Source organism: Notamacropus eugenii, chromosome 1 (genome assembly GCF_028372415.1).
Source record: "Notamacropus eugenii isolate mMacEug1 chromosome 1, mMacEug1.pri_v2, whole genome shotgun sequence".
NCBI lineage: Eukaryota > Metazoa > Chordata > Mammalia > Diprotodontia > Macropodidae > Notamacropus > Notamacropus eugenii.
Genome location: NC_092872.1, coordinates 442,798,550 through 442,825,446, shown reverse-complemented (window position 1 = coordinate 442,825,446; position 26,897 = coordinate 442,798,550). Strand labels below are relative to the sequence as shown.

General features: G+C 40.6%; 1 protein-coding gene across 5 annotated transcripts in view; it reads right to left on the bottom strand.

The window, feature by feature from the left end:
• The window catches only part of DAB2IP (DAB2 interacting protein), a 293,662-nt gene that overhangs the window by 170,002 nt on the left and 96,763 nt on the right, over window positions 1–26,897 (bottom strand). For 4 of the 5 annotated variants that reach the window (XM_072631804.1, XM_072631802.1, XM_072631800.1 and 1 more), the window contains exons 2-3: window positions 19,677–19,780; window positions 3,016–3,120 (exon numbers count right to left, since the gene is read on the bottom strand). In XM_072631804.1, coding sequence (XP_072487905.1) covers window positions 3,016–3,120; window positions 19,677–19,745 — 174 coding nt within the window. In that variant the 5' untranslated portion in view covers window positions 19,746–19,780. The remainder of the gene's footprint in view (window positions 1–3,015; window positions 3,121–19,676; window positions 19,781–26,897) is intronic. The other variant, XM_072631803.1, reaches the window with a different exon arrangement.

Genomic DNA, 26,897 nt, shown 5'->3' with positions numbered 1-26,897 from the left:
CCTTGGGCTCTGTCTCTCATTAGGAATTAATATGCTTCCCCCGTTAGAATTTTCCTCTCCCTCCCCCTTTCATCAAGGAGGATTGAGATGTTTATGGTGCTAAGAGTTTGCAGTATGAGACTTTCAATAAATCTCCTAAGTTTCACATTTCCCATTCCTGGTTCTCTGTATGTAGAGGAGATTTATTTGACAACAGAGAGCAATGGATTGCAATCAGACAAATGTTTTTGAAAGCTTAGATAGAGAGGGAATGAGTGCCTTTGAGATTAAATGAGATAATCCCAAATTGACAGAAAATTATTCATAGCTCGGATAAATTTAAACTTCAACAACTCTTTCTTTAGCATAATGACTTAAGGCCCAATATTGGCTGGGAATTACCATATCAAGTACAATTTACCAAGGGTTGTAGGACAGGTTTGCTACTATCTGAGTTCTTTTAAACAGTGATTCCTACCTGAGGACTAGCCCTCAGAAATCATGATCTAATATATTAGCATGGTGAAAGCACTTGCTCAGACCAGGCCCTGCCTAAGTTAGGCAGCTGAGTTGTACTCCCTAATATGTGCTCTCCTGGAATGAAGGACCATAAGGATTAGACTTGGAACCAGAAAGCTGGTATTTGAACTCCACATCTGAGACTTGTTAACTGTGTAACCTAAGGCAAGAGATACTTTTTCTTGTCAAACCTCAGTTTCCTAATATGTAAAATGAGTCACCATGCTCATGGGGCCCAAGGAAGGGTCCCCAGCTTTACTTCACTGAATTAGATGATCTTTAATATTCCTTCCAATTTGGAAAGCCCATGTTCTAAGATCATATCAAGTAGGAGGTAAGCTCCTTGAGGGCAGGGCCATTTTGTTTTTGACTTTATATTTTCAGCACCAGCATGATGCCTTATACATTACAGCAGGTAATAAAGATCTGTTGAATTAAACTGAATTCTAGCTCTAACCCTCTATGATTCCCTCAGGCCTGAGCTCCAATCTCCCTGGGGAAGACAGACCAGTCCTGAATTTTCTTATGGGTAAGGGGCTTCCAAACCTTGATGGGCAAATCTAGCCTCCATTTTCTTAGGGATTTTCAACACAGAATAATGAATGAAGGCAGGAATATGTAATTAACTGTCCTCTTGGCTCTCTTTTCCCTTAGGTGGCCCCTTTCTGTGTTATCCTACAGTGCCCCCTCCTGGTCAGGGTGAGGCTTTTAACACCAATGCAAATATTTACCCCCATCCATATTACTAAGAGAGTAAAGTAATTATGAATTACTAAAATAGCACCCATTGCTATAGCAAAAGAACTTTCCCCATAATTAACTAATGAGGTAGGTGATCAGTCCTCAAATAACTCAGAGAGACAAAAGTGACTTGTCTAAGTCACATGGCTACTAAATGGCAAAGTTAGAACCTGAACCCAAGTCTTCTTAATCCAGTCTTATGATCTTTCCATTAAAGAAAGAAGATGCTCAGCATACCTCAAGAGCAGAGAAGCCAGGATGATGAAGTCTTTGGAAACCGTATAATACTGGAATGGGCTGATGGAAAAGAAGTTCAGACTGGAGAAAAGATTAAGGGGGCATGACCCTTGTCTTCAAATATTTGAAATGATGGTCCTGTGAAAGTTATGTTTCATGGGTCTCTAGCCAACAAAAGCAGGACCAGTGCTTTGCACACCAAGATTGCTTATTTAATGTTTGTTTGACTCATAGAACATCAGGACAGAATGAATCTTAGATATTAACTGGTCCAACGCCTTCATTTTACTGATAAGGCAAAGAAGAAAAGAGATGAATTCAAGGTGGTACACTTAGAACAACCAATGCGATGGAGGTGTGGGGTTAGGAGGTGTGGGGTGGGAATTAGATTTCAATGCAACATAAGGAAGAATTCTCTATCAATTTCAGCTAACAGTGGAATGAGCTGCCTTATGTGGTAGTGAGATTTCTGACAGTGAAGATGTTCCAGCAGAGGCCAGACAAGTGCTTTCTGGGGACACTGTGGAAAGGATTCCTACACTCAGTGGGAGATTAGATGACCCTTGAAGTCCTTCCAATGCCATGATTCTGTGATTGTTTGTGAAGGTAAAAAAAACAATGGTTCTCTGGTCTTATCACCAGGCAGGTAAGGCAGACACCAAGGAGAGCTGCAGTGTTGCCTGAAAAGGGCCATGTTTATCATGCGGCTGAGGTGGGCCTGTTTTTTCAGAACTTCTCCACACCTACCTCTAACTCTCCAGTTAATAAAGCTTTTGTTTGAAGGAGTTTGAATGGCTCTCAGAATGGTACTTCCTAATGCCATCTCCCAGGGTCTGGTGACAAGGAGATGAAAACCTGCTGACTGTGCGGTATACCCTTGGCATGGTGAGAAGGGGAAGGCAGGTGGGGTGAGATGGACGGGTATAGAATCATCTTTTCACTGCATTTTATACAGATGTGCACAGCACGGGGTAGGAAGAGGGCAGGAGGATTATTTGCTGACTTTACTCCTAAAAATGGTAATTCTCCTTTCTTCAGCGGGGGTGGAAGGGGGAGAGAAGGAAGATGGACTGGTATGGGATTGTCTTCTGATTTTTATACACATGTGAACGGTGGAATTGGGGGACGGGGAATCAGGAAAATCTGCTGACTGCACTCTTAAAGGTATATACCTCTATACATGGAGATGTATGTACATCTGTCCAGACATGGACAGATAATAGTATTACCTCTTGAATTCTGTCAAACCGATGTGAGCCTCTTCACAGAACAAGAAGAAGAATACCTGCTGAATCTAGTCATATATAAGTATATCTTTGTATAACCGTGGAGGGTGGGGGGTCAGTACGAGGATGGTGAGAGAGAGTAGTATCTACCTATTGCCCTCAGACAACTGCACCCATCTTGTTGGGGAGGGGGAGTAGATAAGTATAAGGTTATATTCTGACTGTATTCATAATGACATACAACTCAGCAATGACAGAAGGAAGTGAGGGAGAGGAGCAAGAAGATGCTGGTTTTACTCATATAGATATTTACCTCTGCATAATACAGGTGGGGAACAGTGCCTCTGACTGCATTCACGCACATGTACATTACTGCATCGGTGGCAGGGGGATGGGAGGCAGGCAGATGTTGGATTGTCTGTGTGTTATATAGAAGGAAGACTAGTCTCAGTTCTAGAATTTAGACATAGGGATCTTTTTCTAAGCCTCAGTTTCTCATCTGTAAAACTAATATTCAGGGTTGCTATGAGAATTATAAGGAAAGTGCTTTAAAAATTAAAAAGAGCTATGGAATATCATTATTCTGCCTATATTCATATACATGTAACTGCATATGAGAGTAAGGAGTAAAAAGGGGAAGGAAGGAAAGCTACATAGCTAGGTCTCAGGGTTGCTATGAGAATTATAAGGAAAGTGCTTTAAAAATTAAAAAGAGCTATGGAATATCATTATTCTGCCTATATTCATACACATGTAACTGCATATGAGAGTAGGGAGTAAAAAGGGGAAGGAAGGAAAGCTACATAGCTAGGTCCATGTCACACTACCTCCTTCCCCCCACCCCCTGCACCAATCTAAGGAGCAGATGGGGTTCAATGAGAACACATGTGGACAGAGAAACATCTAAGAAGGCTGGAAGAGGAATTGATGGAGCCATAACACTGCAGTGAAACGTATCCACTTTTTATCCTCTTTAGACACTGATACAGATACCTGAAGACAGATGAGAAGTGACCTTGAGAAAGATTCTAGTGGTATAGATGGGAGAGATGCCACTGAAGCTGGGCATGAAGGAAAGAAGCACAGCACTGTGGAAAGAACTGGACTTAAAAGTCAGAGGACATGGGTATTAGTTCTGAAATGGAAACTAGTTCGGAACCAAAGAACAAGTTACTTTTTTTGAGACTAGTTCCTTATTTGCAGAAAAGCAGTTGAAGTAGAGGAGAGGTTCTTAACTTTTTTTGGTATCATGGTCCCCTCCTCACCATATTTTTAAATGAATAAAATACAATTCATAGGATTACAAGAAAAATCTTATACTGAAATACAGTTGTTAAAATATTTGTTAAAAGTTCATGAATCCCAGGTTAAGAACTCCTAGAGTTCTTAGCATCCATTATTAGTATCTTCTACTTTTGAATCCCTGTGGAATTTCCACCATCTGATAGAAGATCATCCTACTCAACAATACCTATTCCAGTTGACTCAAGTCCCTTTCAACTCTAAATTTCAACATTCTTTCATTCAAGACTATTTAAGTCCCATATAAGTCTAATAGTTTATGTTCCACATTTGGTTTCTTTGGCTAACAAAAGAGAATATAGTATGGTCCTCACAAAGATGTTGTGAGGATCAATGAGAAAATGAATGTGAAAAGTGCTTTGTAACCACAGAATGCTAAATAAGTATGATCTACTACTACTACCATAGTCAGCTGGGTGGCACAGTGGCTAGAGTGCCAGGATTAGAGTCAGAAAGACTCATCTTCCTGAGTTCAAATACAATTTCAGACACTTAATAGCTGTGTGACCCTGGGCAAGTCACTTAACCCTATTTGCCTCAGTTTCCTCATCTGTAAAATGAGCTGGAGAAAGAAATGACAAATCACTCCAGTATCTTTGTCAAGAAAATCCCAAATGGTGTCATGAAGAGTTGAGTAAAATGGGCATGACTAAAATGACTGAACAACAACAACCACTACTACTACTATTACTACCACTACTATTAATATCACCACTACTACTACTACCACCACCACTACTACCACTTTTGGAAAGGAATGAAGGAGTCTCCACAGGGACACCACAAAAAAAAGTATGTATGTGTGTATGTGTATATGTGTGTATGTATATGTATGTTGTGCATGTGTATATGCGCATACATGTGTGCACAGACATACATGTGTGTATATGCATATAGACATACACACATATATAAAATATATATGTTTTCTCAGTCCTAGGGAATTGAGATCCAAATGGACAAAGCTGTGAATTCAGAGAAGTTTGGCTACAGTGACTCCTATCTCCTTAGTCCTTTCCAGTCTCCCCAAGAGCATTGGTCCTCTGTCCTGAGTCTTTGGGACCTGAAAGGTTCATTCACACCTAAATGTATATGTATGTATTGACAAGGAGAAGTGCTAAAATTAGTCATTCTTGCAAGAGTGAAGAACCTAAACCTAAAGAATGATTTGCCAACAATAGGATTTTAGCTAGCCCTGGGAAAGATACTATTGGATATGGGATACTGTCAAATTGGGCAGAGGGGGTTAGGATTCTAGAGTTACTAGTTTGGAGTCCTAGGTTCTAATTCAAGCTGGGTTATAATTCAATTAATAATTTCCCCCTGGTATCTGCAACATGATATTTCAAATATAAAAAGCAGTTGAAAGAATTCATAGGTTCATGAGATCTAAAAGTCAGAAGGAACCTCAGAGCTCATTGATCCAAGTCATTCTGGATCATCCAGATACCTTCTGAAGACTTCCAGTGAAGGAATTATCTTACTGCATCACCAAGCAGCTCACTGCCTTTCTGAACACCATATCATTAGGATGTTCCTTTTAATACTGAGCAGAGATCTAATTCTTGTTATTTCTCCCCAATTCTGACCATTTGCTCCCTCTTCTACATTACAGCCCATCAAGTACCTGAAGACAACTGTCATATCTGACTCCCCTCTCCAATCTTTTTCTCTCCAGGCTCAACATTCCCAGTTCCTTCACCCAATCTCTATTTAGCATGGGCTTCAATTCCTTCCTCATCCTGGTCATTTTCTTTTAGATGTGCTGTAACTGGCCAGTGTCCTTAATAAAAATATGATACTCATAAATGGAAGATATTACAGCTCCTGTGAGACCATCACCACCCCTTTTTCCCTTTTTTTATTTTTCAGATTTTAGAATTCCACTAATGTAGCAAAAGACTGCAGAAAAGAAGAGAATGGTATACACCACAGAGATCTGGCCTAAGTCAGGGGACTCAAGTTCAACTTCTCCCTCTGACAGAAACTGGCAATTTGACCCTGGGGCATTGTTTAGTTTCTTGATGTCCAGGCATCTCTCTAAGGCTGCATTCCCTACACCAATGAAATTACATGTCCAAGGGGAGGGAGAGGCAGATTGCATTAGCCCCCCCCTTTTTTTTTTAGCGGGGAAGGGGAGGGAGCGGGGGGGGGGGGAAGAGATGCAAATGCGATCATTTGGAGTTTATATCCAAATGCGCAAATCACTTCCCAAATTCCCAGGTAAAGAGTCTTAGAATTTGTCTAAATTCAGAGATTGGAGAATGAGGAGGAGGAATAAAAACAGAAGAGATAGTAAATTTCTCTCTAATCCTATCACTACTGTTGGCCCTTGGGTGCCTAAGATTACCCCTCTCCCTCACTAGCCTTCAGGTACAGAGCTAGACTGGGGTCTGGCACACCCACTTAGGGAAGAACTGGATCCCAGGTGACACACAGCACTGAGGAGCCAAGAGAAGCATCATCAAGAAGCCCTCAGCATAACAGACCAACCGACAGAGGCTGATCTTTGCATTATTCCACCACCTTATATTGATAATACTTTAGGATTTATGAAGTCCTTCCCCTTCCATTAGCTCCCTGAACCTCCCAATACCTCTGTGAGGGATGCTGGACAGGGAAAAGGAAGAACACAGCTGATAGCTGCCTTTGGCTCAGGACATAAAAAAAAACAAAACCAACTACATTCCAGAATACTAAAGGACTTGGCAGCTGTGACTGCCGAGACACTGCCAGTGATCTCTGAAAGATCATGGAAAGGCACCACAGAACTGAAAAAGGGCAAATGTCTCAATTTTTTAATAAAGGGAAGTGAATGGAGCTAACAAACTGCAGGTCAGTAAACTTGGCCTGGAATTCCTGGCAAAATTCTAGAACATTAAAGCCACCTGGCTTTAAATTACTAAACCCCCTAGTGTAGAGACAGTCAGAAAGTCACAGGTTTGAATCCCACTTCTAGTACCTGTTAGCTAGGTGAACAAGGTCATATCACCTACTCTCTCTGAGCTTTGATTTCCTCACACATAAAGATGGGATAAAAATATCTAGGGTGCATACCTCATGAGGTTGTCAAGTGAGGTAATTTATATAAAGTACTTTAAAAACTCTAAAGTATTGTATAAATGTCAGTTGTTATTATCATCATCATTGTCGAGATAAGGAAAGGGTGATGAGCCAGCATGGCTTCATCAAGAACAGGTAATGTCAGACTAACCTTATTTCCTTTTTTGAAATGGGTTACTAAATGGAAGAGGAATGGTGTGGATATAGTTTACCTACATTTTGAGCAAAGGATTTCATACAGTCTCTTGACTTTTTCTGGTGAAAAAAAAGGGAGAGGGAGAGATATACTCTAATTATACAATTTAGTGGGTTTTAGAGTACTGAAGAGATGTTGGCTAGATAATAGAACAATTAGGTAGATTAGTAATTTGTTGAATGACCAGACTCAAAGGCATTAATAGTTCAATGTCAACTTGAAAGAAGGTCTACAGTGGAGTGCCCCAGGAATTGGATTCATCATCATGTACTATTTAATATTTCTATTAATGACATACATAAAGACACAAGTGGTTTGCTTATCAAATTTTCAGAAGACACAAAGATGAAAGAGAGGGCTAATATACTGGATGAAAGAGTGAGAGTTCAAAAAATTCTTGACAAAATAGAACACTGAGGTGAATCAAATAAGAAGAAATGTAACATGAGTAAATATAAAGTCTTACATTTTGTTTTAAGAAACAATTTTGTGAGTACAAGATGAAGAAGCTAGAGACATAGGCACAGCTAGGAAGCAGTTCATCTGAAAAATAGCAAAGGCTCCCTCTTAACCTCTCTGCAGCCTTTGCCGCTGTTAATCATCCTGCTCTTTCTGATACTCTCTTCTTTCTAGGTTTTTGTGTCACTGCTCTCTCCTGGTTCCCTTCCTACCTATCTGGCCATTCCTTCTCAGTCTCCTTTGTTGGATCTTCATCCAAGTCATGCCCGCTAACCATGGACGTCCCCCAGGGCTCTGTCCTGGATCCATTCTTCTCTTCTCCCTCTATTCTATTTCACTTAGTGATTTATTTAGTCAGCTCTTGTGAATTTAGTTAGCATCTTTAGGCTGGTGATTCTCAGATCTACTTATCTAGGCCTAATCTCTCTCCTATCAATCTTCTGTCTCCACCTGTCTATTGGACATCTCAAACTGGATGTCATGTAGTTATCTTAAACTCCTTACGTCTAAAATTGAAGTCATTATAAACTCCTTATGTCTAAAATTGAAGTCATTATCTTTCCCCCCTAAACCCTCCCCTCTTCTAAGCTTCTCTAATATTGTTGAGAATTCCATGCGCCCATACTCCCAGTTACTCAGGCTCACAACCTAAATTGTTAAACTCAATTTCTCATTCTCTCTCACCATCGTCCCCTTCTTTCAATCTCTTGTCAAGGCCTATCAAGTGTTCCTTCATAATGTTTCTCATATATAACCTATTCTCTTCTCTCACATTGCTATCACCCTACTGCAGACCATCATCTCATACATGGACTACTGCAATAGCCTCTTGGTCTGTCTCTCCTCACTACCATTCATCCTCCATTCAGTTGTCAAAATGATATTCCTAAAGTACAAGTCTTATCATGTCACCCCCTACTCAATAAACTGCAGTGGCTCTCTATCATCTCTAGAATCAAATACAAAATCCTCTACTTGGCATTCAAAGACCTTTATAACCTTCCCTCTCCCCCCTCCCTCCTTTCCAGTCTTCTTAAAACACACTCATCTTTACCGACTATGCAATCCAAGTACACTAGTCTCCTTGTCATTCTACTCACAAGGTCCTCAGACTCCAGGCATTTTTATCGGCTATCCCCCATGGATGGAATGGTCTTCCTCCTCACCTCAGCCTCTGGGCTTTTCTGGTTTCCTTCAAATCCCAGACAAAATTCCACCTTCTCCAGAAAGGCTTTCCTGGTCCCCCTTAATGTTTTATCTCTGTTAATTATCTCCAGTTTGTCATGTGTGTCTGTGCATGTTTAGATGTATGCATATCTGTATGTATATATGTGGATACCTAAAATATGTGTATATATCTTGTTTACACACAGCTGTTTGCCTATTGTCTCCCCCTACTAAGCGTGAGCTCCTTGAGAGCAGGGACTGTCTTTTGTTTTTCTTTCTATCTCCAGCACTTAGCACAGTGCCTGGTACACAGAAAGTACTTCGTAAATATTTACTGAGTGAATGACTTCTAACTCTGAGATTCTCTGATTCTGATTTATTTTCTCACTTGACATATGAAGAAATCGAGACATGGGGATCTTGTCAGTTATTGCCAGTCTATAAACACCTGAGACCATGTGTTCTTAAACTTTGTAACTTTCCTCTGACCAAGATTCTGTATACAGTAGGTGTTCAATAAATGTTAGCTAAATTTAACTGAAGAGTTGCAGATTATTAAGAGGTGGAAAGGACTTCAGAAAACATAGTGCTTCATGTATGAGCTAAAAGAATCTCTACAGATCACATAATATAGCCTTATTACATTAAGGATCACTCAAAGTTATACTAGAAGTCATTGGCAGAACCAGCACCAAATGGCCTCTGTCTTCTGACCAGTGGAGCATGGGGAATAAAAAATAAATCAGAAAAAAACCTTGAGCCTCTCCTCTGTGCCTGTGATAGCCATGTCAGCTTCACACAAGGCCTGCACAAAACCATCATCAGTGCTCAAGAATTGCTCTTCAGCCACCATTCCTACTTTGTCCCTGCTACCATCACCTTCTCCAGCTGTCAAACCAGCCACGCCTCAGCCATGAGCTGTCATTTGACTCCTCAGATAAATTCTTCCTGGAATTTACATGTAATTTCTCACGACCACTTACATACCCTTTCTAGATTGGACTGTGGCTGACAGTTTAATGATCATGGCTTGCTGTTTACCTATCATCTGTAATAATGCTCCTATTCTTCTTAAAGTCCATTTGTAGGAAAAGCAATGCTCTCTTAGAGGCAGGCAGAGACCCAAATGATAGTAATTTTCCTCTTGGGTCTGAACGGTTTAGTAAACAATTACTTTTCAATTAAAGGCAGGGTGTTTGGTGGGAAGGAAAGTGAGTATCAGGCGCCTTCTTGCTCAACCCTAATGGTAAAGAGGAATGTTCACCAGAGAAATCGAGGCCATTAGGGTGCAATTTTCATGGCTGAGTTCATAAGCAAAGGCATTTCAAGCTACCTGGAACATTCTGAGTATTATACTAGCAGAAAAAAAAATCAGGAAACTTTTACACTCAATCCTCACTCCTCCAACTTTTTTGCGCATTCCAGCGTGCCCTGGGCATTTGTGGTATGGGATTATGAGAGACTTCCCCAATTGTATGTGGCTTGGAGACTACTGCCCCCACTTTTAGATAAAGACAAAAATTATCTATGTCTTCTATATGAGTGATTAGAGACATTAAAGACTATCAGAGCTGGAACAACTCTAAAATACAGAATGCTTGAATGTGAAACAGAATTTTAAAGTTTGAAGGAGACAGAGACCATCTAGTCTAACTCCTCCATGGTACAGGTAGGAAACTGAGACCCACAGAGGCAAAATGATACAGCCAAGGTTATGAAGCTCCTTGGAAGCAAAGGCAGAACCAGAGTCCTGGTCTCCAGATTCTACTCCAGTATTCTCTATGCCATCTCTTCCTTTCTTTTTGCTGTTTCTTTTGCAACTGCTTACTTGATCTTGGCTGCTAATAAGACTATAGGAGGCAGAACAATAGGTGAAAGAAAAATGACAGGAAAGTATAGCAAAGGAAAAGCACCATTAACTGAATCAAATCAGTCACTGATTAAATTCTGTTCATGGGATCCTGAGTTTGGAGCTGGAAAGAATCACAGGACACAGACAGGATGATGTCCGAGCTGGAAGGAATTTTGGAACAGTATATTGAATCTCTAAGGTCTATTCCAGTCTCAGTTCAAGTGATCTGGAAACTGATCCAAAGAGAGGAAACACCTTACCCAAAGTCACACAGATAAACACAAGTGGCTGAGCCAGAATTCAAAGCCAGCCCTTTTGATTCCAACTGAATGTTCTATGCATTATATTGCACAATCTCTCAAGGCGAGACTCATAGAACTACAGGACATTAGTGAAACATCCTGTTATAATAATTAGCTTATTCTAAGTCTCGAGGTGATAACATGGCCCCTAAGAACACTTAGTTCCCTCCTTTTGGGCTTTCGAGAGTTTGTTTTAGATGTAAAATTCTGAATTCAGCCACTATTACCATGAACACCTAGTTGGAAAAATGTCTAACCCTTAGGCAAAGGTTGGGCTCTCTGCTGAACCTTACACTTATTTCTATCTTTTTGTAGTCAAGACAAAATTCAATTTATTGGAAACAGTTGTGTAACAAACAGCCTCCTGCAGACTGGTACTTCCCTCAAACTGAGTCCTCCTCTCTTAGATGCCTGTAGAGCCAACGACTTTCCTCAGTATCTTTTTTCACTGCCCCAGCTCAGTCCTCCCTTAGCTCCACATTTGCTCTAACCTTTAGAATCCATATATTCAAAATCTCTTCTTCCCCTTATTTCTGAGATAGCTTCTCCTTTGTGTACATTGTTTATTGCATGACCCATCTCTTATACAATGACTTCTTTTGACTTAAGGAAGTAGTTAGGCCCTGTGCACACTTGCTTCTCACTATTAGATTCAATCAAAAAGTGTTCTTCCTAGTCAGGCACCAGAAGTTAATGGGGGATTTCAACCCCACCCTTATACTAGCAACATCTCCTTTACGAACTTCAGTTTCCTCAGCTGGAAGATGAGAGGATTAAACTACATGATCTCTAAGAGTCTTTGATTCCTGAATTCAAAAAGAAGACAGTCTTAACTCAAAGGAGTAGTAGCCCTGAGATGATGTAAAAGACGGACAGGTAGAGGAGGAAAACCATTGGACTGGCTACCTGCATTGTAGCTGCTGTGCTTCAGTCCTATTACATCAGGCTGACCTAGATGACTGTGGTTATCCCGCTGCCTGCTCAGCACCAGTCGCTTGGAAAGCATTGGCCAATAGATGGCAGTACCCTAATGAGATGGGAATGGAATCATTAGAGTTTTGCCTGGGGTCTGAAACCACCTAACAAATTCCCTTGGAGCCTCCGACAGACATTACTGGAGATAGGATATTCCAGTGTAATCATGTTCAATGGAACTTTCTAATTCTAAAAAGTCTTTTTATCCTCCCACTTATATTTTTACTTCTTCTAGGGATGAGTCCAGAAATTCCTGTTCTCCCTACTGAGGGAAGGAAGGAAGGAAAAGAAAAGCATGGAATAATGGGAAGAAACTGTGGGATCCTAGTTTTAGCTCCTTTCTTTCTCCAGTCCTTTTTCTCTTCTACAAAACAAGAAGGTTGGATCAGTTAGTTGGTCTTTAGAAGTCCTTCCAATTCTAACATTCTATGTTTAATGTTCCATATTCTGTGTTCTAAAGTTCATTTCTGCTAAAATATTCTATGTTGTAAGATCCCTTCCTGCTATAACATTCTAAGGTCCCTTTCTAGCTCTAATAATCCATGTTCTTATGTACCTTACAGTTTGAACATTTACTGTTCAAAAGTCCCTTTTGGTTCTAACACATTTAATCTATGACACTCATACTAGGCAAAATACTGAGGGAAAAAAAAGAATACTTTCTAGCCCAGGCTCAACAAATGGTCCAGGAACTGACCAATCTACTAAATTTTTCCAAGGGCTCAGGCAGAAAAAGGGAGAAACTCAGAATCTCTCTCCTTGTCAATTTCTCCTTTGCTTCCCATCCTAAGCACTGGACAAACCAAGTCTGGGTCCCAAAGACAGGTCAGTTTTATGAAGATTACATTTAGTGTCCAGCACATAGAAAGCACTTGATAAATGCTTATTGATGGACTAATTTCAACAGCTTCTATTATGTACCTACTGTGTGTAAGCACTAAGTTAGGTGTTAGACATACAAGGACAAAAACAAAGTAATTTCTGCCTTCAAAGGAACTTTTATTTTACTGGGAAGATTCAATATGTAAACAAGGAAATAAGAGTATATACAAAATAATTTTGTATAATAACAAGAGGAAGAGAGTACTAAAAACTCCAGGAATTAGGAAAGGCTTCATGTATGAGGAGGTATCACTTCACTTGTATTTTAAAGTATCCAAGGGACAACATAATGCAGGAAAGGAATATATTCCAGACATGGGGAGGGGGAGGCAGTTTTGCAAAACCATGGAGGCGAGAGATGGAGAGTCAGGAAAGAGGAACAGGTAACAGCTGTTCTTTTTGACTGGGATGGAGAATACAAAAAGAGGAACAATACAAAATAAGACCTGAAAAATAGGTGGGATCTAAATGTGGAGGGAAAGGGTTGGGGGGGGGGGAGGCTTTAAATTACAGGCTAAGAATTTTTTTTATTTTATCTTACAGGCAATAAGGAAACATTAAAGATTTCTGAGTATTGGGCGAGTTTATAATCCAGGTAAAATCATGAGACTGTTTCAGCGTCTCAGGTTCCTTATGTGTCAAATGGGGATAATTATCCTTCCCCTGACCTTTTCACAGGATGTGCTTTTTAAAAAAATCAGTGAGCTAGTGGATGCCAAAATGCTTTCTAAAGTATTAAACTCTAACTCCATGTAAGGGATTGCTACTAATTACTATTAGTCCAATTATAAGATTATACTGCATAGAAAGTTCCTAAAATAAGATGCATCAATACTATGCATACCTTACCCTTCTGACTATGTCTGCTCCTCTACAGAGCAAAAAATAGCCCTGAGACCTAATTTCAGACAGCCCTTCAAACATGATTCTCTAGCTTTTAACTTTCTGTGAAGGAATCAGGTTGGATCAATGAGCTGTCTAATTTCAAAGCTTTGCAATCACTTCTACCTCCCAGACCTTCCCTCTGCAACTCCATCCCCACCACCTGCTCCCCAAGCCCACTAGGCTCAACTTGTCTGAAAACCAGCTGAATAAAGGGTAAAGATGGTGAAAGGAAATGGGGCAAGTGGCAACAGCCTGTCTCCATATCTCACACTCTGCTCCTACAGGCCAATTTAGAATCACAGAATATTACAGCCAGGAGGAATATCAGAACATAAAATGTTAGTGCATGGAATATAGAATGTTCAGAGCTAGAAGGAACCTTAGACTACAGAATGTTGGAATAAGTGATCTTTAAATATATAAAGTGGCTCCCTACTGCTTGCCTCATATTCAAGGAGTCTCCTTTCATGTGATACCTTAAGTCAGTTTCATAGGGAAACATCAAACTGAACTATTCTCTATCCCTCCCTTGACAGGTACACAGCATTCTTCCACTTTTGTATCTTTACTTCTCCTTTTCCCTACGCATCCTCTTCCCTTCTTTGCTTGTTGAATTCCTACCCAGTCTTAAAAGCCCAACTCAAATGCTATTTCCACCCCCAGTTAGCTCCCCCTACAAAACTCAAGAATGACCTCTTGAACTTGTCCATTGAATTTTACCTAACACTTATTCTGTACCCCTTTAATGTTTTTTTTTATCATACATTATGTACTCTAACTATCTATATTTGTGCCTTATCTTTCCTACTAAACTATAAGATTCAAGAGAGAAAGGATGTCTTACCTCAACTTTTTATCTCTCCCCCATTCACCCATGCCTAAGCCCAAGAGCATTTAATGTTTGTTGAAAGGAGTGAAGACAGGATAGACATGAAAACAAAGAATATCAGAGCACAAAGTCAGAACTGGAAAGAACCCTATAACATAGAATTCTACAGAGAGAAGAGAAATGTATACATATATACATATATATACACATATCTATCTTTATCTCTCTACATACATATACATACATACATATGTGTGTGTGTACAGGAAAGGCTTCATGAATGAAGAGGTGTCATTTCACCTGTATTTTGAACGATCCAAGGGACAACAAATGCAGGAAAGGAATATATTCCAGACATGGGGAGATACACATATATGTATATGTATGCACACACATATACATGCATGTGTGTGTACATATATGTATGTACATATACATATACATATACATGGAGAGAGAGGGCCTTTTAGAACTGAAGCCACCTTTAGAGAATATATGGTCCACTTTGCTCAGATTCCAGGCAAAGAAATACAAACCTAGAAAAGTAAAATAAACTTCTCAAGATCACAGAGTTATTGCTAGAGCTGAGATCAGAACCCAGGTATCCTGATTGTCAGAGCAGTGATTTCACCATCAGTTCTTCCCTTTTTCTGAACCAATACAGGAAGTTAAGAATGGTATGCCAACCAACCAGGTGATATCAGAGATGCTCATCTATGGGTCCCCAGATCCCAAGGACTAGGTAAACCATGAAACAGAACATTATAACCCTGTCATCAGCTAAAAGGCTAGGTCAAAATCATCATTCTGTTAAATTCAATCAGCATTTATTAAGTATTTATCATGTGTAAGGCACTGTGCAAAGAAATGGAAATGGGAGATAGAATAGGAGATACAGGGAAAAGGAAGATGATCAGTTTGGCTAGAATGTAGAATGCATGAAGAACAGTAATATAAAATCAGTCTGGAAAAGACAAGTTGGAGCTAGCTTGGGAAGGGCTTAATGTCACTTCTAAGGCCACTGGTGTCATCACTCACACATTATAAAGCCAGTCTAAAGCTCCAGGAAGGCTTCACAATGGAAATCCTTGGCAGCAGCCTACCTGATCCCTAATAAGTTCCTTCTCCCAAACTGGATATCCCACCCTATTTTGACCATGACAGGCATATTACTTGGTAAGGACCTGCAGGTTCTTCTGTGAAAAATCAGATGACAAAATAGTATGTTGAGGGATGGACAGGGCTTCCTCTTAGTTCAGTCCTGGCCTATGACTATGGATCTTCAGGTACAGGAGTCTTCCATTCTGAAGAAAATAAACTAACCAATAACACCCTATACTTGCAAAGTGCTTTAGATCCCCTAACTGATTTGATCATCATCCTGTTACCACCAAAACTTAGGATTTAGTAGAGAGAGTGCTGAACTTACTCAGGAAGACCAAGATTCAAATTCTTCCCTGGCTATATTAGATGTGAGACCCTAAACATCATCCCTTAAACCAAGTCTCAATTTCTCCACATGTAAAAGTTGGAATAATAATGGTATCTCTTGTTCTGTTGTTTCAATCGTGTCCAACTCTCCATGACCCCATCTGGGCTTTCCTTGGAAAAGATGCTGGAGTGGTTCATCATTTCCTTCTTTGGCTCATTTTACAGATGAGGAATCTGAGGCAAACAGGGTTAAGGTGCCCAGGGTCACACAACTAGCAAGCATCTGAGGCCAGATTTGAACTGAGGAAGAGGAATCTTCCCGACTCCATGCCCAGCACTCTATTCATTGTGCCACCTACCTATCCCATAATAGCATCGACTTCACAGGATTATACTGATGAATAAGAGAGGTAAGGCATATGAAGTACTTTGTAAATCTTAGTGTATTATATAGGGTGCTCCAAAAGTCTTAGAGCAATTTTAAGCTTTAATTAGTACAGTTTTCAATTTAGTTCAGTATTAAGCTATTAAAGCTTAATATAGTTATTTAAAATATCAAAGCTTAAAGCTACATTAAAACTTTTGGGACACCCAGTATAAATATAAGCCACCATTATCATCATCATCATCTTCATCACCATCACCACCACCACCACCATTCCTAGTGGTAAAAGTAACAGGCTCCTCACTTTCCTTCTTGCCCAAGGGGGAAAAAAAGGTGGAGCTGGGTGTATTTTTCCTGCTTGACATTGGCTGGGATGGAGGCAGCAATAAAAGTCCCTTATACTAACAAAAACAAACTTCTCTGGGGCTAAGTAAACAGAGGAGGGAGAGAATGTCTCATAGTGTAGTCCCAAAGACAAAATGAACCCTGTTCCAATCACAATAATTGCTTACATTGGTATAGTTTACAGAGCTCTTCTCCCACTCATCTCACTCAAGGTTCACAAAGTCCAGTGCAACATAGGTAGTGAAAATATTATTTTCTCTTTTTATTCTTTCTCACTTAACCACTCCAGCTAGCTTCAGTTTCCTCATCTGCAAAATGGGTTCAATATTAGCACGTCTGACAGGTTTGTTACAAAGATCAAATGAGATAATATATGTAAAGCACTGTCAACTTTAAAGTGCCATATAAATCCTAGCAATTACTCATAATCATTCACACACCTCCCCTAACTCCTCACTCTCCATCCCCAACCACTTCACTGAAGTGGGAGGTCCACTTCTGGGTAACAATATAGATTTTCAGATTTTTTTGATATATTGATCAGTTTTGCTAACAGCTTTTTTTCTCTTATTTTTTTTCTTGTAAGAAAATTCTTCATTACATGGGCTGGCTTTTTGGGAAGGGTAAGAGGAAACAATGGAAAGGTATGTTAGGTGAAAACAAAAGATATTAATAAAATTTTAATTTTAAAAGATAATCTTGGAAGCCTCTCTGCCTCACATTCTAAAATTCTCAAGTAGCATCTAAGAATTTGGAAAATCCCTTAGAGAGCAGCAAAAACAAAATCCACATTCCACAGATGGGGAAACAAAGTCTCAAAGAAAGCAAATCACTCAAATTATTATTTTTTTCTTTAGGAAAGCCACAGTACATTGCTTCTCTGCAACTAAATCTGAACTGAACAAAGCTGGACCAGTACAGACTCTATCATGTTACTTCTGTCCTCCAGCAAAGAAGCACTTCTCCCCGATCCCCCTAAAATCCCTTACTTCTCCCCTGGTTAACCCTGGAATGGGGCTGGAAAGGAGTGGAAGATCACAGAGTAGAGGAAGCAGGATTATTGACTAACCATGAATTGGGACAAATTGAGCCTGTGGGACAGCCTTCGTAAGCTTTAGTGAAAGGCAGCTGGGCTGGGAATTCCAGGCTGCTCTGGGAACTCTATATACAGGTAATAGAATTCTGTGAGTATTAAAGACAATATCTACCCACCAGCCACAAACAAATGAACATTTTCCCTGCTTATCAATGAGTCGTTTGGGGACTGAATTTCTAGGCCTATTGCCATCCCATTGGCCAACCTGTTGAGCCGGTATTACCAGTTAGTTTGATGAAGCTAAGAAATCTCAACTCAGGGTATGCCTTACCATGGTAACTTTATAGAGAAGCATTATGGGATAGAAGAAAGGGTACAAGACTCCGACTCAGGACACCTGGGTTTGAATCCCAGTTCTGTTATGTTAGAATCTGTGTGATCCTGGGCAAATCACTTAACTGTTCTGGGCCTTAGTTTCTGGTTCTGTTAGACTGCCATGATTTTGTGGCCCCATGATTGTCTTTCAAAACATTTTCACAAGCAACACAACAGGCTTGTGCAGTAAGAAGGGGAGGGATGGCTGTACACTGGAAGGTCCTAAATCACAGTGGTGAAACTCATACCCTGGTCTTCTGACTCCAAGTCCAGTGCTCTTTTTAAAAGACAAGATCAGGCAAGGAGGAAGTAACAGAAAGAATACTATGCTGGTAGTTGGAACGCTGGGGTCTTAGGTCATGATCCACCATTGACTTTTGCTGGGTGACTTTGAAGAAGAAACAAATTTCTTTGTACCTTAGTTCCCTCATGAGTAAAATGAGGATAATTCTTATCCTGCCTGTCTCACTAGGTTGCTATGGGGATGAAGTGAGATGATAGATGGGAAAGCCAGAACTACCATACAAATGCAAGGTGGGAGAGTCACACTGTGTCAAGGCGAGAAATGATCCCAAACTTGCAGCTAAGGGCTTCTCCCTTTCCAGCCTCTTCCTTGAGGGAAATCCATGCCTTCCTTAGGTTTAGTCCCATGGTCCAGACTTCAAAACCTTTCCCTGGTAGATTATGGCTCCCCTTTTGTCCTTGAAGGACATGTCAGGATAGGGTGAAAGGGTTCTATTCTTTTTTTGAATGGGGGTGAACCATGATCCCTGCCTCCCCCCAAATTCCCTTGGTCCTTTCCTTCTCCTCTCTGTCAATGACAAAAGACAAATAGGGAAACCTAAGGAAGAGGCTGTTGTAACCATACAACATATTCACTGAAAGGGATCTTGGAACATAGAATACGAGGCAAACTATGAGAGCCCAGAGCATAAAATGCCAGAACTATAAAGGAACCTTGAGAAAACATCTAATTCAATCCCTTCACTTAGCAGAAGAGGGGGTATCCTCTGCTCTTTCTGGTTACACCTTTTCATAGAATAAGTCTTCCCATAGTGAGCCCACTTCTTTAACTGTAAACACCAGATCCAGAGTGAGGGATACTGAATATTACTTTTTAAAAATGAGGTTCAGGGGCTCAACTAGCCTAGAATGTATAATATTTGAAAACTCAACCTGCTCACTTTTCTCCCCTTGCCATCTTTGTGGTGCAGGTCTGGATAGATCCTCCAGAGTCTACAGGGTCCAGAGATCAGGCTACAGGGCTCAGTGTCTAGAGAGCAGGCCCTATTGTCCCCAGCTCTGGGAACAGGTCCATTGCCTGCTGGGAGCTTTTTTTCCCTTTACTTCACTGCCAGTAGGACTTGGGGCTCAGCTCTGGGGAAACAACTGAATGGATACCTAGATGGAGGGAAGCCAGAAAAATTCCCTGTTATGTAAACTTCCACAAAGAGTTCCTGCAGGGACTGCAGTAACACAAAGATAGTTACCGTGACCCGGAACGGTGTAGTAGCTGATGGCTCCATGCTGGGACTCCTATCAGAGAGGCTGCTGGGCATGGTGCGTCGCTGCCCCGACCTTTCTTGGGGTGACTCTGCAAACAGAGAGTGAAAAATTAAGTGTAAACACAATGTAAAGAAGGCAACTTGGCATAATGGAAAAGAACGTTGAATGGACAAAGGGTCGGAGGACCTGATTGGAATCTTACCTTTGCCTCTTACACACCTGTGTAACCTCAGACTTAATGAGCCTAATTTCTCCCCTATAAAATGGAGATGATAATCTCCTTGGGGCAAGTAGCTTTTCTCTGTGAGCCTGTTTTCTCATCTCCCCTTACTAGCTGTGTGATTCTGGGCAAATTACTTATCATTTCTCAGGCTCAGTTGCCTCATCTGTAAAATAGGGATAAAAATAGCACCTCCCTCACAGGGCTGTGTGAGGATCAAATGAAATAACATGAAAGTCTTCTGCAAACCTTAAAGCACTATACCATTGTTAGCTATTATCTTGAATCTGGTCCAATGGGATGGGCAGAAGCAGCATGGAGTAGGGGAAAGTGCAGGTGTTCATCACTGAACCTGAGCAAGTGGCATCCTCTCAACAGGCTTCAATTTCCTTTTCTGTGAAATGATGATAATAACACTAGCACTACTTACCTCGTAGGGCTGTCATGAGGAATAGATGAGTTATCAGACACAGGAGCACTTTGGAAGGTGCCATCATAACTGAAAAACAACTCACATTTATAGGACCCTTTAAATTTAAGGCTTGCCAAGAACCTTCCCCACAGTGACCCTGTGACCTATGTGGTACAAGTTAGATTCCACTTTCTCAGACCATGGGATTTAAGACTTTAAGGAAGAAGGTGTCTTAAAGGCTACTTAGTCTGCCCCTGTAGTTTTATATATGTAGGTGAATCACCTTGTTTAGGGTCACCCAGGGAATAAGTGGCAAGGTCAATATTTGAATCCAAGTGTTTTAACTTTAAATAGAGTGCTCTTTCCACTAGATCGTCTTGTATGTTTAACTTTACATCACAGATGAGGAAACTGAGATTCAGAAATTTTCCATGATTTGCCCATGGTCAAACAACTAGTAAGTATGAGAACAAGGATTTGAATTCAGTTCCTTTAGACCATCCACTACATCTCTGTCTTGCACAATATAAATTTTTCTCATAGCCAGACTGCTATTTCATCAAAATGGGGAGCTCCAGGTGAGGAGCTCCCTCTGCCAATACAGACTGGACACTTCTCTGAGACTGAGAGTCTGAAGAGAGTTGCCTGGGACAATGAGAGGTTAAATGATTTGTCTGGGTGCCACAGCCAGAATATGGCAGAGGAAAGAGTCCAACCCAGCGGTTTTTGACTCCAAGGCCTGTCCTCCACCCACTTCTTGCCATTGCCTCCCCTGTCATCGAAATATAAGTGATCTTCATAGCAATAAAAACCTTAAGATGAACTGGAAGAAAAAGACAAAGGATATTGCTTCCTCCACTCAGACAGAAACACATACAAGTATATCCAATCACCACATTACTCCACTCTGAGAGAAGCTTTTTCAAGAGACTGAGACAGGTTTATTTTGGGAGCTTTCCACACTTCTCAGTCTAATCTCCTGGAACCTGCCTGATGTGGGACTCTAATGACTGCAGAAACAGCTGAACCTGAGGTTCCAGTTCACAACAGTAACCCACATTTCTCTCTTTCTTTTCAGTTTACAAGGTACCTTCCTCTCAACCGTCTCGTGAAAGATAGGAAGTACAATCATCACTATACCCTTGTTAATGGATGAGGGAACTGAGTCCAGGTTGATTCAGAGTGTGGTCTTCTAAGATCAGAATTTGCCCCATTTTTCCATATTCCTTTCCAGATCTTATCAATGATTCTTGAAGCTGAAGACTGAAAAGATGAATAACTTCTATTCACTTCCACACCATTTTAAGGATTATGAAGCACTTTCCCGGTAACAACCCTATGATGTAGTACTGGTATTACTTTCATTTACAGGTAAGAAAACTGAGGTTCAGAGACACAAAACAGCATTCCCAAAATCATACACTCAATCACTAGTACAATGTCAGAGCCATAATTCAAACCTAGGGAACTCTTGGTTCTAAGTCTAATATTCTCACCATGATGCCTGTGGTCATAACAGATGTTTTAAGGAGGTAACAGCCACTGTCAGCCAAGATTTCTTTCCAGAGGATAAACAGGATGAATGAATGGACTGAGTGGTGGAAGGAGGGAATTCCCTACGGCCCAGCCCTGTGGACTATGGGGAACAGATGGCACTGCATGACAAGGCTAACAAGCCCCAGGTCACCTGTGTGGTCAAACCACCAAATGCCCCTGCCTGTAAGACAGTCCCCCACAGTTCTGGTGTACCCCAAAACTGGGGGCGATTGTTACTGAGGGCCAGGAGGTCACAGTGATAAAAGCACTGGATCTGGAATTGGAACCTAGGTCCAAATTTTGTCTCAAATACTTATTAACAGTGTAACTGTGAACAGGTTACTTAACCTTGAGAGGCTTCTAATTTTTCAATTATATAAAAAAAAATGGACAATACCTTCTGTACCTACTTCATAAGCTAAAATAAGATAATCCATGTAAAGTGCTTTGTGTAACCTTGGGCAAATGACATTACTTCTCTATATTTTGATCTCCTCATCTATATAACTGAGGATGGGGAAGAGTTGGGCTACATAATCTCTGAGGTTCTATTCATCTCTAAAGACTATACAATAATAATATTATATATAATAATGTAATAATAATATCTGTAGCCTGTGTCAGCATGAGGCTGTTGCAGTAGCATGAGAGAGTCAGAGTTTGGATTTCCAAGTACTCTCCTTCTCCTGTCCTATAATCTTCTCATTAGTCTGTACAAAATGACCCTCCCACCCTAACCATCTCCTAATTGCAGCTATAGGGAAACCTCTTAAGATATGGTCTAGAACAGGCCTGCACAACCTGCATCCTTCAGGTCACTTGAAGCATGCCAAAGGATTTCGATGGCCTGTGGAAAACGTAAAGGATGTTTTCCTCTACATTTTCCACAAGCCACCCAAAATCCTTTGGCAGGTGCAGGTTGTGCATGCCTGATATAGAGGGTAGACACATTATTCCAGATATGAGGTATGTTTGCCTACCTGACAAACCTTAAGACCTTTCCCTTTGGACCTTTGGTGCCACTTGTAATGCAGGTTTAGCCAAGGACATCAACCTGTCCTTCAATGTCCATCTTTCTCCCTTAGCATCCAATTCAAATCAATTTAATAAAACATTTATTAAATCCATATTATATATGCCTCCTCTGATATACTCTTTTTGTGTCTTAGTGTGGCTTGGAGGTAACTCTGGGTTCTCTCAGACTATTCCAGTCCAGTACAATCTTTGGTAGGTCCTTCCAAGATATAAGGGCTTCATATATAGTCCTAGCAATGGGCAGGGTTTGCTTGACAAATGAGGACCAGCCTAAGTGATCTTAAGTCTACCTCCACAAGACTGATGAATCCTTTGGGTCACAGTAATTCATGAAGACCATCCACAAAGGCATGAAGTGACTGTAATCTGCACTGGTAGAGAGAAGACCCACAATGAAATTAACCACCATCACAGGTCTTTATCACCCCTTGTATAAGACTCCTAATTGATCTTCCTTCTTCAAGTCTGTCTGCTCCACATGACCACCAAAAGAATATTCCCAATGTACAGTTCTGACTACATCAACTCCTTCTCTCCATATTACCCCTCCTGTAATCACTCAAAAAGCTCCAGTGATTCCCTATTGTCCAGAGGATCAAATATAAACTCTTTTGTTTCATATTTAAAGGGCTTCACAATCTGGTTCCAACCTGGTTCCAGGCTGTTCCAAGTTCCTGACTAGAGCTAGCTGTCTTTCACAGAGCAGTGAAACATTCAGCTGATCAGTCAACCAGTCAACAAGCCAATTTATTCAGTGCTTACTATAGACCAGGGACTGTGCCAAGCACTCAGAACATAAAAAAAGGCAAAAACAGTCCCTGTCCTTAAGCAGCACCCATTCTAACAGAGGAAATAGCAGGAGAACATGTACATGCATGATATATTTACAGAGTTGATGGAAGGTTATATCTGAGGGGAAAATACTGGCAGCTGAGGGAATGACATGAGCTTCCTACACAAAGTGAGACTAGAGCTGAGGCTTGAAAGAAGCCAGGGAATCTAAGGTGGAGATAAGGAAGGACAATATTTCAGACATGGGGAACAGTTGCAAAGGCACAGAGATGAGAATATTGTGCTTGAAGAATAGCAAACCGGGCAATGTAGCTAGCTCATTGTGTGTGTGGAAGGGAATGAAAGGTAAGAATACTGGAAAGGTAGGAAAGAGTCAGGTGATAAACAATTTAAATGACAAACAGAGAAGTTTCTAAAGATCATCCCTCCAAGGCAGCCTCTGCTTAGTAAAAATCCCCAGAACATGATTAATCACTTAGAAGAGCCACAAACCTTCCAGATCTCTAAATGATGACATGGATGACCTAGAAACAAGCAAGGCCCATCTTGACAAGAGGATTAACAGCATCTTCCCAGATGGAACTGAGTCGTGTAGTCACATCATCCCTATGATCCAATATGTCCAGATTAGCCCAGATAGGGCAGAAGGCAAGAGTTTCAAATCAATGTCTACTGATTCTCCCTGGGTAAAACACCAACTCTTACCCTAAAAGCTGGGAAACTTGGATCATTCTAGGGATGCAGATTCATATTGGTGTCTGCTCTCCTTCTAATGGTGCCCACCGTAATCACAGAATCCCAGAACAGACCTGGAAAGTCATTTAGTCCAACACATATGTCAATCAATCAATCAAGCATTTAGTAACAATTACTGCATGGCAGGCACTAAAAAGCACTGGAGATACAAAGAAAGGCAAAAACACAAATATAATTTCTGCTTTCAAGAAGCTTACATACTAATGGGGAGAAACAATGTAAATTCAAAGATATATATATATAAGATATATGCTTTACTTTACCCTTTATGAAACTCAAAAAGAAATCACTATTTCCATTTGAAAGAATTTGTCAGACTCTTTCCTCCCTGATAGGAAGACTCTTATCCCCAGAAAATCCCCCAAACATGATTACACACACACACACATACCCATACACACACACATGTGCTAAGTAGAAGGAAAGTGACCTAGAGGGGAAAGAAGGCTCAAGTGACTGGGGAGATTCCAAAGGCCTCCTGCAGAAGGGGGTGCTTGAGCTGAGACTTGGAGGAAGTCTGAGATCAAGAGGCAGAGGTGAGTAGATGGTACATTCCAGGCACAGAGGCCCACTCCTGCTAAGACAAGGAGATAGAAGATAGGAATGGCCTGTGCAAGAACAAGCAGGCCATTGCGACTGGATCATAGTGTATGTTCAGGGCTCCACAAGCTAAGAAGACTGGAAGTGTAGAAAGGCTCCAGGTTGCAAAGAGCTATAAACACATCCAAAAAAGGGAATTTATATGTGATACTGGAACTACTTATATGTGATACAGGAATTTATAGAGTTGAAGGAGAAGGGTAAAGATACCCTTAGAAAAATCCTTGTGGCATCTGTGTGGAGGATAGATTGGAGTAGGAAGAGAGTGAAGGCAGCCAGACCAATGAGAAATTATTGCAATAGTCTAAGTGAAAGGTGATAAGACCTAAACTAGGGGGTAGCTGTGTGAATAGAAGGAAGGAGATCTATACATATATAGATACGTATGCATACATATATGCTACAACACCTGGTTTTGCCAATAACTAGTAATGTGATCTTGAGAAAAGTCATTTTTCTCATCTGGGGCACAGTTGCCCCATCTGTAAATTGAAGGCATTAGAATAGATGATATCTCAGAATTATCATTTTAATCTTTCTAGCAATAACAAACTAAAAAAGACAGAATTCTGGGCTTAATTACTGTATAGTTCAGTAACCTTCAAACAGAAGACAATTTGGTTGCCTAGCAAAAAGTAGCACACATTATCTTAGCTAGTCATCTAATTTAGACTGCTTAGGGCACTGTGGATAATTCAATGTGGTCTAACCTCACAGATAAATAAATGGCCCAACAACGTTGTCTTTGTAGAGGCTACGAAATCTTTCCTGAGTTCTCTCATTTATGGGTAAGAACTTTACCAGGATGGAGAAATCCAAAAGAGAGCCTGGGAACAAACTCCTTTCAGCTCCTCCCTCAGTGGGGCATTTTACAAATGTCTAGGTCCATGAGGGGGTGGTGAAATAAGGAGGCCTTTATGGCTGTGTATTTGCTTCATGAAGTCAAAAATGTGAAGCTGGAAAGGAGTTTTGGAGGTTATCTAGTCTGGTACCCTCATTTTACAGATGAGGAAACTGACACCAAGGGAGCTGATATGACTGCCACAAGGTCATGTGGGTAATGAGTGGTAGACTTGGAATTCTAACCCAGGTCCACAGATGACAAAACCAGCACTCTTTCCCCACCACACCTCTACACAATTGAAATGCTACCTTATCTTGCCTCCGCACAGAACTTACAGAAGTGGCTCTGTGCATAGAATTAATTTTTATGATCTTCTTAGTCAGTAATGAATTTGTACCTTATACCTCACATAGCCCTTAATTTTCGACCTCTCTAATGTACAAGGGATTTAGAATGCAATATCATTTATTATGTTTATCTATCTGTGTTTGTGTCTTACTCCCCTACTAAACTATAAATTCTCAAAGGCACAGGGTGTGTCATCCCTAAATCTTGAATACTCCTTCTGTACTCAGCACAGGTCTCAGCATACAATAAGCACTTAATATTCATTCGTGAATGAATGAATGAGTGAATAAATCAATGCACGAATCAATGGCAAACACAGTTGCCTGCCTTAATTCAGGAGAGATGAAGCTCCTTTGGGGGATTTCATCCAAACAGATGTTGCATTCCTTTCTGAAAAGAAAGCTGTATGGTCTCTGCCAGACAGTTCTTCTACTGCTACGTGGAGCTGACCCACTGTTCAGATTCAAAGCTTGCCGAGGGATACACAGTTTCAGAAATCTTTTAAACACCTAAGACTACTTAAGCAGGAATCAGTATTCTGATTCCTGAACTACCTGGACATCCATCCAATGTTTACAAAGCAACAGAGTCCATACATTCTAGGGACTCAGGTAATAAAAACTGTGCTGTAATAATAATAATACTTCAAAAGGTCAGTGCTT